The 12,540-nt window shown below is 37.8% G+C and overlaps 1 protein-coding gene across 2 annotated transcripts; it reads right to left on the bottom strand.

The window, feature by feature from the left end:
* Window positions 1–312: 312 nt before the first annotated feature.
* On the bottom strand, window positions 313–12,281 carry PUS7L (pseudouridylate synthase 7 homolog (S. cerevisiae)-like). 2 transcript variants are annotated; one of them, XM_010574069.1, is made up of 9 exons: window positions 12,270–12,281; window positions 11,075–12,009; window positions 10,234–10,393; window positions 8,401–8,596; window positions 6,669–6,767; window positions 5,049–5,130; window positions 3,292–3,569; window positions 1,524–1,577; window positions 313–889 (listed from the first exon to the last, which is right to left on the bottom strand). In XM_010574069.1, the coding sequence occupies exons 2-9, from the start codon at window positions 11,964–11,966 to the stop codon at window positions 566–568; spliced, it is 2,085 nt and encodes a 694-aa protein (XP_010572371.1). In that variant the 5' UTR covers window positions 11,967–12,009; window positions 12,270–12,281; the 3' UTR covers window positions 313–565. The 2 variants fall into 2 exon arrangements, with proteins under 2 accessions (XP_010572371.1, XP_010572372.1); XM_010574070.1 differs by lacking the exon at window positions 6,669–6,767.
* Window positions 12,282–12,540: the final 259 nt, after the last annotated feature.

Consider the following 12,540-nt stretch of genomic DNA (forward strand, 5'->3'; position numbering starts at 1 on the left):
TCAAACGTCTGATAAAGTATCAGATGACTTATCACTGTTGACTCAGGACTTTTACCTTTTAACACTTAGTGCCTGAACACAACAAAAATACAATATATTTAGTGATCCTCGGTACAGCAACTTTTCAGTTAGATACCTGTAGGCTGCAAATTTGCAACATTATTGCTTGAACAGCATTTAGTATGAACCCTTTTTAAAAACAATGATTATGAAATAAAAGATAAATTTGCTGGAAACATTTTTCCAGGATTTAACTTTGCAAATCAGATGTCTATGCAAACATGAAATTCATGCTTGCAGCCCATGGCTTCTTTCAGTTCTGTTAGACCTGCCTGGCATAACACAGTCTTACTCCAATGCATCCGAGGGTTTGCATTTAGAGTTTGGAATATTTTTGCAACATTCCAAAGGATGTTGGTGGGTTTTTTCCTAATCAGTATGAATCTCAATCTACAAATTTTTCCTATTCCTGGCTTGAAACTGTCATTCTCCCTTATTTTCTTGGCATTATACATAAAATATCACCATTGTATAATATTCCTGCAATCTTTCATTAACTGGAATCTTAAAAGTCACATTTCATTATTTCTCTCAGACAGACTGTTGCATAACACGAAGGATCAAGGTCAAACGATACATGAAGCGAGACTTTTGATTCATTCAGATGGTTGTCTTCAGTTTGGATTCCTTTTTCACTACCTTCCAAAAAATATGACAGATTTTGAACATTTTTCAGAATGGGTCTGTAGCATCCAGGTATATTCAGCTGTAATGGAGACACTCTGAATTTGCACATCTGCAGCTCATCCTTAGAAAGCCTTTCATGGTACCATTGCCCAACTTTATTACTGGGATACTTGATGCTATGGCCCACCATTGGAAGAACCACCTTCAAAGAAAAAAAACAAAACAACAAATATTTTTTAAATAAAGCCCACCGATTCCCCTTTAAATAAATGTGATTAAAATTTTAAATGTGTCTAAATCTTGTGTTTTGGGGCCTGAAATAGTAAAACAGCAGGTTCTCTTGTGAAAGAAAGCTATGCAAGGCAGGTATCTTGGATGTAATTACAGCAGAAAAAATAATCAATGTATCAGGATTCCTAAAAGAAACTAGAAATACACTAACATGAATTTCCATGCTTGTTGGGAAAGATAAAGCAATAAAGACGTTAAGTTGCTTATGTAAAACTTCACAACTATGCACTCTGAACCTTCAAAAATTAGAATGTCAACTGCTCTTGAATGTTTTTCCCAGTAGACTGAAAAAATTTTCAAAGTATTTACATTCAGCTTCAAGATAAATATTGCCATACTGCAAATGACACTGTACTTATTTCCATTACAAAGTAAATATTCTTTCCTCCTGTTTGTTATGAGAGTGGAGATTAGTTCACATGTGTTTTCTTTAATGTGCATTCTGGCAAGGAAGAAGATGTATTTAAAAATCACAGTATTTTTAAAACAAAACATTTTAATCAAATAAAGAGATCAACAACTCAGAATTTTTCATACAGACTTACTTGGTTTATAGAGTATTTGTTAGCTGACTCTTCTGGAGCAGTGACTACATGAACCTGACAAGACATTTAAGAAGTTAAGAAAAAAAAAACTTTTCAAAAATAAAACATACACTTTATTTTAGGAATTATGCACTCTACTCCCAAACTCATAAAGGATTCTAAGGTCATTTGACTACTACAAGGACAATAATCTATTTCACATATGAAAAATAGTAGAGATGCTTAATAGAAAGTAATCTGTCTACTGGTAGATGGCATTGCATTAAATATTTACTGATGCTAGCTGCCACTAATTAGCAAACTATCACTCCAAACTCATATTCTTTGAGTTTGAAGTTAACTGTGCCAATGCAATCTTGTGCTACACCAGCAAAAGCAAAAATAATAGGAAAAATATTTTATTATTATATAGGAGTATATCTATATTAAACTCAGTAACTCAATACTGAATTTAATACCTCTGCTTTGTATTTTATTTGATCTACTTGTTTTATTAACATTCACTCTCAAAAATATTGTTGAAGAAAAATCGCAATGGAAACAGAAGCCACTCTACAGGGACTGGAGGTTATTCAGTAACCTTTCAAATGCTCTTGCTTTCAAATTTGTAAGATGTTCACCCAAAAGAAATGAGATACATTCTGCCTATGCACACAATTGTTTATTATCCAGTAAAACACTGCAAAATTCTATACTTTATCTGATGATCAGGAGAAAGATAGAATCATAGAATCATTTAGGTTGGAAAAGACGCTTAAGCTCAAGTCCAGCTGTAAACCTAACACTGCCAAGTCCACCACTAAACCATGTCCCTAAATGCCACATACCTCCAGGGATGGTGACTCCACCACTTCCCCGGGCAGCCTGTTCCAATGCTTGATAGCCCTTTCAGTGAAGAAATGTTTCCTAATATCCAATCTAAACCTCCCCTGGCACAACCTGAGGCTGTTTCCTCTTGTCCTATCACTTGCGACTTGGGGAAGAGACCCAACTGCTTCCGCAATAAGAAAAAGGTATGCTAACCCTGAAAGAAGAGATGGCTTCAGAATGGACTTCAGCATGGCAAGACCTGGGACGAGACACTGCTCTGCTGGCTTCTGCTCATTCGCTCACCCATGGCTCCACACACAGCTCCCAGGCTCTGCAGGCCAGCGGAAGCACTCCCTTGCCCTTTACTACTTTCCCAAGAAGACTGCTGCATTTTTTGAACAGTTGCTAACAGTTTAGACCCACCATCAATCTGTTTTAATTGCCTGAGTAAGTGAAATTGTGCTACACATGCTTTGACTGTGTAGCTGCAATGAGATTACCAGTTCAGCCTGAGGCCACCTTTCACCATGGGCTTACATTCATTAATATATATAATGGGAAAGTCTGACCCAGAGAGCAAGACTCAGATCTGCGCTGACTGATAATATAGGCACACCCAGAGTCCAGTCTGAAGGTTTTCCCCAGTCAGATCCTAAGAAGAGCATTATATACCACACAGGCTAAATTCTTACATATATCAATTCTGACATTCTGTTCCTTCTTCTCACTTGAATAAAATGAACAGTCAGAACAGATAAAAGCTGCTAATATACATCTAGCTTACAAGCCTATTTATGGTAAATCAAAAAAAGCTACATCACTTTTTTCACCTTTGCCACTAGTATTAAATATTTTAATGAATGAACCAAAAAAACCCCATTAAAGTCTGAGTACGTATTCAAGTGCACTGAGCTATTTTTGGTTTTTTTTTTACAAGAACTATTTTGTGAAGACTCACCTTGTCATTCAGGGAAGCGTTTTCATCATTTTCTTCTGAGAAGACAAGATCTCCCTCAACAACTTTTGAGCCATAAATCTTCAGCCTATATGAAGCTGCTTCATTCCAAATTTTACTGCAATAAGCATGGACATAGAATATGCGCATGGAATGAGGAATATTGAGCCATCCTTTGGTACAACCTTCATGATTTACACCATAGCGATTTAAAGCTCGTAGCAACATCTTCTCTCTCACTTTAAATTCTGGCAGCATCATGAGTGCGCCCTTTGCATCTTCTAATATAAATAAAAATAATCATATAAGTAATCTCTGATCTTTCAAATATTACCTGTCAGGAAAAAATACACTTAAGAACATAAAATAATCAGGTAGGGAAAAATGGTGTCAGTCTAACCTCTTTATGCTGACTTTTAGGTTATTATTCCCTTTCCTTCAACGTATCATGTTAGACAAATTTCATCTTATATGCCTATCAACACAGTCCCATGAATTCTATTCTATTTCATGCAGTATAAACTAAACTAGCTGTCATTCAGTTAATACAGTTGAGTTTGCATTATGGGTTTTTTTTAGAAACTTAATTCATCACTCCGAAGATTTTTTTTAGATCAGGTAACTGAAAGTAAAAACCAAGCTATAAAAGAACATTAAACCTCTACTTCACAGCATTTGAGAAAATGTATTTCATGGGAGGTAAAAACCAGGTCTTTATTTTAAAGATACAAACTGCATTGGGCACTGGGAAGTCTGAGCCTCAACCAAGATGAAAATATATTTAATCAGATTTGTACTACATTATATAAATGTTTTATATTTACAATATTATGGTTTACATATTTTCTCATTGCAAGTGATTATCTGATGAAGCCTTTTGCATAGCTTTTTACCTTTTGCTTTCAGGAAGAGGCAAGCAGCTGTTTTCAGAGTCCACATCAATGTCTTTCCATGCATCATACAGCAATGTACAGCACAGAATGATTCATCTTATCTTTTTTGTGAAATGAAACATATCTGTGTCTCTTGAAGCTATCTATCATAGCTGTTCTGTCAATCTACAGTGATAAGCAAGCTGACAGATGTGGAATATTTGAAAAAAAAATAATTTGAAGTCGAGAACAGCTCCAAATTTTTAGTTTTGGAGAGAACGTTAAGTTGAATGATTAAAAAAAAAAAAAAGATGAACAGAGCATTTTACTCAGCACATTTCTGCCTTTGACATATTTTTTTGATTTTAGTTCAAGACAGAAAGAAGGTAGATCACAGGAAAGCATGGAAGAGAGACATAATTAGAGACACGTAAAAGCAAAGCCCAAAGGTGCAAAAACCAAGAGCTAAGACTGTTACAGAAATCTCAGAAAATTAGATGCCCACACGTGTTGAGTGCTGAGTATGAGTTGAGTGCTTCATTCCTGTATACTTCCTTTATTAGGGAGGAGAAGTTTATATTCCAAAAGCAGACAGATAGAAGCAGGCTTTGATAAAATTATCTTAGTCTTTTCCAGCACTATGTTATACTGCATTTGTTTCTATACTGTGTTGCACCTGAAGTACATTAGTTTTCCACTATTCTGCACATTTAGGGCCTCACCCTCATCTAATTTTTAACTGCAACTTCACCGAATTCTGCGGAACAAGCTATAAGTGGTATAAAGCAGCAGCAACAACTTACAACACTACAATCTCTGCGCAGCAACACCTTATTCCCTCACAATAGTTACCCTGAATAAATATAGAGACAATTTAACTGGACGTACCCGTTTGAAGAAAGTATCTTTTTGCATTGTTTACAGGGTCATCAGTATCTTCGGGTGTGAAGAATAACTTCACAGCTTTCACCTTTAAAAAACAATATTAATAATTTGTATTTTTTGCATTTAAATATAACTATTTGTCAACTAAACAGACAATCATGCATCCATTTCTGTGCTAACGTGTTCTGCAAGCTCTCAAAATTATTATCAGTTCTTTAAGGTCAAAGTCAAATCCTCCCTTTCACAGAAGATGTCATGAACAGCAAACCAATGTGGTTGTGTTCCTTCTCAGATTAAAGAAAGGTTTTAGTCACACAGAAGACAGCTTTCAAAGCTCTATGAGAAATAGGTCACTCTTCTTCAACATCCAGTTAGAACTCCTCCACTTTGTAATGCCATCATTCTATCCCCAACAGGAAGGTTCTTTCTTTCTCTCCTGCGTGTTTCATGCAACATTTAGACTGAACACTTTCCACAGTCTCATACAGAGGGACAACTATCTTTTTTTTTATACTGAACTGTATTAGGTTAGATGACACTGTGAGAGGGAAAACACTACACTAACTTCTGCTACTTGCAACACCAGTGAAGCCACACAATTTGCTAGCACTTACACCAACCTGTGACATCTGTTCTTGTCCTCCTCTATATTGGACTGTGCAAGCATGTACTGGCATATTTTTAGTATAAATAGTAGTTCCTACATATTTTAAATTAAAAAGTAACTGAGTTAAGACTAGAGATTTAAATCATTAATCTTCAGGGTCTGGCACCTGGTACCACCTGCTAGCATACTGGAATTCAAAATGTCAGATACATCAGCAGTAACTTCTATAGGCTGCCTTCAAATCTTAATTCCTTATATTTGGAGGATAAGTTTTCCTGACTTTTCTCAGAATCAAAACAAGATTAGAAGAAAAGGATACTCTTTTGACTTTGTAGTGTCTGATTCTGTTTTAGACCTCTGCCAAGTACTATACCATATAGATTGAAAAGTATATGACTCTTATCTTATGAATTATTACTTAAGAAATAAGCTCTCCTTAGCTTACATGGGAGCAATCACTCAGAACTAAGAGTGTGGGAAAGGAGCCAAGGAATAATGGAAAGCAGCAATCTCTTCTACATAGCAGATAAATTACTGTGGTATTGAAAAAGCAAAGCCTTTCATATGATCCTATGTAATATCTTGTGGCATTTTTAAGAAGTATATAGACCCCCAGCAGAATAAATAGGCTACAAGTTAGGAAGCAATCAGGACCATGAATAAATATTGTAAAAAGATTGCTTCATTTTAGTGTTCAAACCTTGCATGGAATGCGGCCACTTTCCTGCCAAGTGGCATGATGACTATAACAATCACATACCAATCATAGAGAGAAAAATCACTTCCTGAACTATTAAAGCTGCACCTGCTGTTTAAAAAAGATTTTTTGTTTCAGTATGAAGATCTTCATGTTTATGTTGTTGTCAAAACTGATCTGGCAATTACTTCCAGCACGCATATGGGTTTATCTCACAAATAAAATTGTTCACTGGGAGGGTCAACTCCAGTGCTAGACATTGCAACAGTAATGTGAAATTAACTTGACAGTAACTACTTAAATTACAAAATGAAAATACCATTTTTTCATTCAGTAAAGCCAATCCTATTTGATCTGTCTGAACATTTTGTCCTTGTCCAAATCGCTGAGGTCCGTAGTAATTTACAAAACCTTTTGTCTACAGATGAAGAATAAATACATTAAAAGCATGAAAGTACCAGGTGCAATTAGTAAGACTAAGCATACAACACATATACATCTACATTTACATCCAAAATGCATACAAACTGTTTAGTCAGAAGTAACATGTAACAATATCATAACTCATGATTCATTACAATATTTTAGCACCTAATTTAGAAACATTTAAAGAGACAACCAAGTTCTATCATCATCTTCACTTTCTATAATTATTATAAATACAACTACAGGTCAAGTTGAAGTAATTGAGCTTTTTATATGTGTCAAATTATGAAATTTCTACTCAAGCAAATGCAGCATAACACAGGTAATGAACAGTAACCACTGTTAGACATTTTTTCTTAAAAATACTAATCTTTTTCCACAGGAGATCATTTGTATTATTATTACAATAGTAAAAACCAAGAGTGAGCACTTCTGCTAATTGGGATTTTAAGTCTCCTGATGAGTTTGAGGTCAACTGTGGGCAGTAAAATCACAGCCATGTGACCCAATGAGAACATCCTGTTCTAGAAAATAGTAAGTATGCATGGAGTAGACAAGCGAAAAACATACGGCATTTGTTTTGGAAATGGTTATTCAGTTCAAATTATATAACTTTGCTTTGGACATCCATAGGTCCCATACATGATTTTGTTTTCATGGAAGATGAAAAATGCATATTTTGGATTAACACACATGCTGGTTTTCTCATTCATCATCTGACTAGTAAGCTAAATCTAATAAAGCAAGACACACAATCACAGGAATTTGTGTTCATTTTCCAAACAGCAAAACAACAAAAAAAAGCCAGATGGAGCAGAGAGAGAGAGAGAGAAAAGCATTAAAGTACCAGTTGAATGCTTTTTTCAATAAAAAAATTAATCTCCAAAATACTTGTAATGTATTTTGCTTTTGCACACTGGGTAGTTTTCATTCAAGTCTTTATTCCTGGATTAATCTTCTTAAAAGTAATTTGTATTATGGTTATTACTTAGAAAGATAGGGCAAGAAAATTACTGTTGTACAAAGCACCTGAAGTTTTTCCTTTCCCTGATTTGCTTTTACTTTTCTCAGTGGTTTAAGAATGTCTGATAATGGGGTTTTCTTCAGGAACTAAGGATAACAGCAATCAAAATCCACTGAATTTCAGGGAACCTTCCGTCTGTGCTGTGGACATTGCACATGTATTTAAGCCATGAAAGTTTTTCACCCGAGCGGATCATGCATGTTCCTCACATGACCAAAAATCGCAACCAGTTGACACATGTAACCATATTCTTTCACCCTGTCAACTGCTACAGCGAAACACATCGGCTGGCTTTACATCTGTGCAGCAATAGCTAATATATCCATACTCATTTGCTACCAAATTTCCCCATCTGTCTTGCTGCACCACTCTGGGGTCTGCAGTCTGCAGCACGGAATGAATTCACTTATGGTTCCTCCTTGGAAGGCAATTTTACTTCCTTAAGTAATGCAGGAAAGACATAAAATGGCAAAAAGCATCAAAACTGGGAAATAGTGCCATTATTGTGCTATTACAAGCATTTTCTTTAAAAGTACTTTTTTTTTTCCACAGCACAGAATTAAAACTCTGTTCATTACTGGCAAGCACGAGGCTTTCTTACCTCAACATTTTCCATTGCTTCAGATATTCTCTCTTTCAAATCTGCAGAAGAGTCATGACTGTGGTGTTTGAGATCTCTCACAACTATATCAAAGTGATTGCCCTTCAGCTGACCAAGTCTAAGGTGCTGGCATGCTGAATGTATGTTGTGTATTCTCATGCCCTTTTTTTCCATTTTGCTTCCAATTTCTTTCAACCTGCATAAATAATTGGAAGAAATTACAAACCACCCTCTACTAAAGCTATCCAACTTCTAATAAGTGTCTTCTTCACCTTTGCACTAGAATTAAAAACACTTAAAAAAATAAAAAGGAATTCAAAACAGATTATTGTGAGAAAATCAAATCAAATGCAGAGAAAGAAGTCTTAAAATTTAGTTATAGTCCAGAAATACTTTCAAAATGTTTGCTTCATTTGCACTTATATTATGTAGTTCGACAGATACTGGAATGAAGCAATTAATTGAACTTTCTCAAGGCAACTGCACTGAATTTTGCATGTTTTATTGAAAAACAAGTCATTTACTCTTCAGTCCTAAAATCTGCTTTTCATTTAAGAAAAAAAAAAAAAAGAAAAAGAAGAAGTAATGTGCTCTAGCAGACTGCAAAACACAATTGCTCTTTCTTGGTCAGCCTTAACAAAAACAAACTCAGCACATGGATTCTCTGGGTATGCTTGCACATGCTTGTAATTGGAAACACAGCTGACAGTTCAAGTATTTGCCCTTTAAAGTATCCACTCAATCTCTTTGTTCTTATGTGTAAGTAATAGTCATTCAAATCAAAGGAAACTTTCAGCATAAGAGCTTACCTTCTAAGCAATATTTTAATAACTTTATAAATTATTTATTTATAAAAATTACTTACTTCCCCCATTATGCTAGTGGGTTGGAAGCATTTAACTATTTTGCTTAATCATTTAAACATTAATACAATGTTTTGCTAATTACCTCTTGAACAACTGGCCTTACAGCCCAGTTTGCAGTGGAATTTCACTATTGATATATATTTTTGTTAGTAATAAATCTTAAAACCCTAAATTCTACTTTCCTTTATTTGCACAGTGTACTTCGTTGCTAAGACCAAAAGCCACAAGAAAGTTAAAGCTGAGGAAGAAATAAGTCATGGGTTTGACTCCAGCATTTTTACTGTTACTATGGCAGAATTTAATATGTATTTTTTACCCACTGAGCTGGCTACAGAGAGTAACAAAAATAAGGAATGGAAAGGCACATCTTGTATTATTGACACATTATTCAGAATGTATTTTCTGTCTCAGGTTCGGTGGTATCTTCTTTACTTAGTCTCATTTTTCTTAACTGGACAATACAACAGGAGTTTATACTTAACACTCAAAGACAGCATCTGTTCAAAGTATATTTGTAATGATTTACTTCAGTTTTGTACCCGTATAAAGCTTTTAAGTTGTTGTCTGCGGACCACAAGACAACACTTTGATAGTATGGGGAAACCTGTTGTGTCGTGTAGTATAGGCTTCTTCTTGGTTCCAGCTAGTAGATGGTATTTAAGAAATCGTACAGTGGATCCCATGAGCATGAACTGGACGGATACTGTCCCAGAAGATACAGTCTATTTGTATTATGACAAATACAGAGAAAGGTGTGACTTTTCTTCAAATTCCAACACTGGGGGACTTCAACGCTAAACTGTACATATACCCTAAAGCCACAAAATATGAAAGCCATTTCCACTGTGCTCTAATACAGGTGAAGGGCAGGCACATCAATATGAACATTTCAGAAGATTGTACCACGTTGACACTTATTAACATGTACAAATATGTGCTAAACTTAATGCACCCAGATTGTTCATACCTCTCAGGAGTCACCTTCTTCACAACCATAGGTTGGTAAGTGATAGCCTTCTTATCTTTGATGCCAGTGTAACTGAAGTCTGAAGGAAGAACACCAAGTTCAGCAGCCAAGAAGCCAATTGCTTCTAGTGTTTCTAGATTTTCTTTCTGAAGGGTGAAAGCTGAAACAATCATCTCAGAATTATTAGCAATTTGCACTTCTAAATCATACAGCTGTTCTGCCACGACAGATGGGCGGGTTCTTCCGCTCACACTATAACAGCATAGCAACTGCAATGAAATAGTCCTCCTACCCCACAAAACTAAAGGACATTGGACTTTTTCCATACTGAAAGAGAAAAATAAAGACACAGTAAACAAAACTCTTGAAACAACCAGAAAACCTTGCTGCCTTTAAAAACAGTACCTGATAAAATGCAACACATTTCCATGAACACATATTGACTTATTGCTAGAAACATTATATCAGAAACCAACTGCTTCAAGGAATGAGAATGTAAATCAAATTTGACCTTACTAACTTGTCCAACACCTAGATCCATCTTCTAAAATCCCCCAGTTACTTTCAAGGGAAAGCTAGCACACAGGGAATAACACAGTTAGTGCTACAGCCAAAAGAACTGTAACCATTATCACTGAACAGTTTATGTAAAATCACTGCAGTGACTTGATTCATCCATCTCATTCTCCAGTGATGTAACTGCATTGCATTAAAAATGATTTATTTCAGCATAAACAATGGGTCAACCAGGCCTATATATCATATAAAAATGATTCCGAATCTCAGTCTTAGTAAAGAATACCATAAGACCTGACACTTTCACTAAAAATGTAATATTTACCTGTGTAAAGATCTCGTTTTTCCTGGAAACCACCAGCAGACCTTTTTCTGGACCAACTTTTCTCTCGAAATCGTACCATTATTGACATATTTGGCTGATCATTGACATCTGTCACAGCAAAAGACTTTGTTTCTAACAGTTTCCCAAATCTTCTATTGATAAAGTGGTGAACTACCTTTCTGTGCTCTTTGTCTCCATCAGGCTCAAAAGAAAATGTAGAATTTTCTAGCTTTGCATCTAAAAATTTAAAGAAATCACTTGTTTCCTTTTCAGTCACTAACTGACAAAGTTCTCTGTAATCAGCGTTTCCTTTTACAATCATTTCATTGCCTTTTGTAACAGTGACTAGAAAGGGGAATTTCTGCCTAACGGCACTGTGTAAATCAGCTCGATTTTTCTTGTCCAGTACAGGCCCCAGCGAGAACTCCCTAGTGCCAGCATCGGCATCATTTTCCAAGTCCCACGCATCCTTCAGATCACCAGCAAATTTATAAAGCAGCTCACTCAAGGGTTCACCTAGTAAGGAATCCAATATACTGGCTTCCTCGAGGCCTGACTTCAGTTCGGGTTCATCCTCACGCTGTTTATTGTTAGGGGGTGGAAAACAGTCGCCTCCTTCCCGGCTTGGGCCACGCTCAGAAGGACTGGCTGCACCACCGCGGCCCTCGGCACACCGACCGGGAGGCTCCGTTCTCAGCTTTTTGGGGGGCTGCAGGCATGGGCTGCTTTGTTCTAGCGGCTCTTCACCGGTTTTCTGAGGCGATTCAGCCCGGGTATCGCTAAATAAGTGTTCAGGCACCTCGATTTCTGTCACTACGAAGTCACTCGGGGAGTTTTTGATGGTACCACAGAAGCCAGCGTGGTCAGTCAGGTAGCTGAAGGAACGAAGCATGGCTCCCCTGCCTTCCCCTCCTCCCGGCCAGAAACCACTACACCTGCAAGAGCAGAAAATTAAAAAAAAAAGGGGCGGGGGGAGAGAAAAAAAACATCAATGACTACGGGAAAGGCTGCCGAAAGGCGGGCAGGGCCGCCGGCACCGCTCCCGCCGCCGAACGGCCGTTACGGGCCGGTTCCACAGCGCGGCCACGCGGGGCGGGGCCCGCGCGCGCCCCCCGCCCCCGCAAGCCGCCGCCAGGGGGCGCCACGCCCCCCCACCCCACCCCCCCCTACGGGAGAGGGAGCCCAAGGACGATACCAACTTTTCCAGGCGCGCGGGGAAAGGAAGGAAGGCACCCCCTCCTCCCCCACTCCCGGCCAGCTATGGGGCGCGCCGGAGGGGGCGGGGCAGCTCGCGGGCAGCCTATGGGAAGGGCGCGCGGGAGGAGAGCGCTTCCTCGTTCCCCTCAGCGGGCCGCCGTCTGCCGTCAGGGGCTGAGTCCCGCCCTCTTAAAGGGGAAGTGATGCAGGGGGAGAAGCCTGACGGGAAGGGAGGAAGGGAGGAAGGGAGGGGCGGAGGGGCGGGGAGA

Source organism: Haliaeetus leucocephalus, unplaced genomic scaffold, assembly GCF_000737465.1.
Source record: "Haliaeetus leucocephalus isolate CR32 unplaced genomic scaffold, Haliaeetus_leucocephalus-4.0 Scaffold406, whole genome shotgun sequence".
NCBI classification, from domain to species: domain Eukaryota; kingdom Metazoa; phylum Chordata; class Aves; order Accipitriformes; family Accipitridae; genus Haliaeetus; species Haliaeetus leucocephalus.

What these genes read in the sequence shown, in the direction of transcription:
- PUS7L (XM_010574069.1), bottom strand. Translation starts at nt 11,966, where the DNA reads ATGCTTCGTTCCTTCAGCTACCTGACTGACCACGCTGGCTTCTGTGGT. An exon ending in AAGAAGGTGACTCCTGAGAG is followed by an intron (nt 8,597 to 10,233) that starts GTATGAACAATC and finishes TTATTTATGCAG; the next exon opens with GTTGAAAGAAATTGGAAGCA. An exon ending in ACGCTTCCCTGAATGACAAG is followed by an intron (nt 1,578 to 3,291) that starts GTGAGTCTTCAC and finishes ATGTCTTGTCAG; the next exon opens with GTTCATGTAGTCACTGCTCC.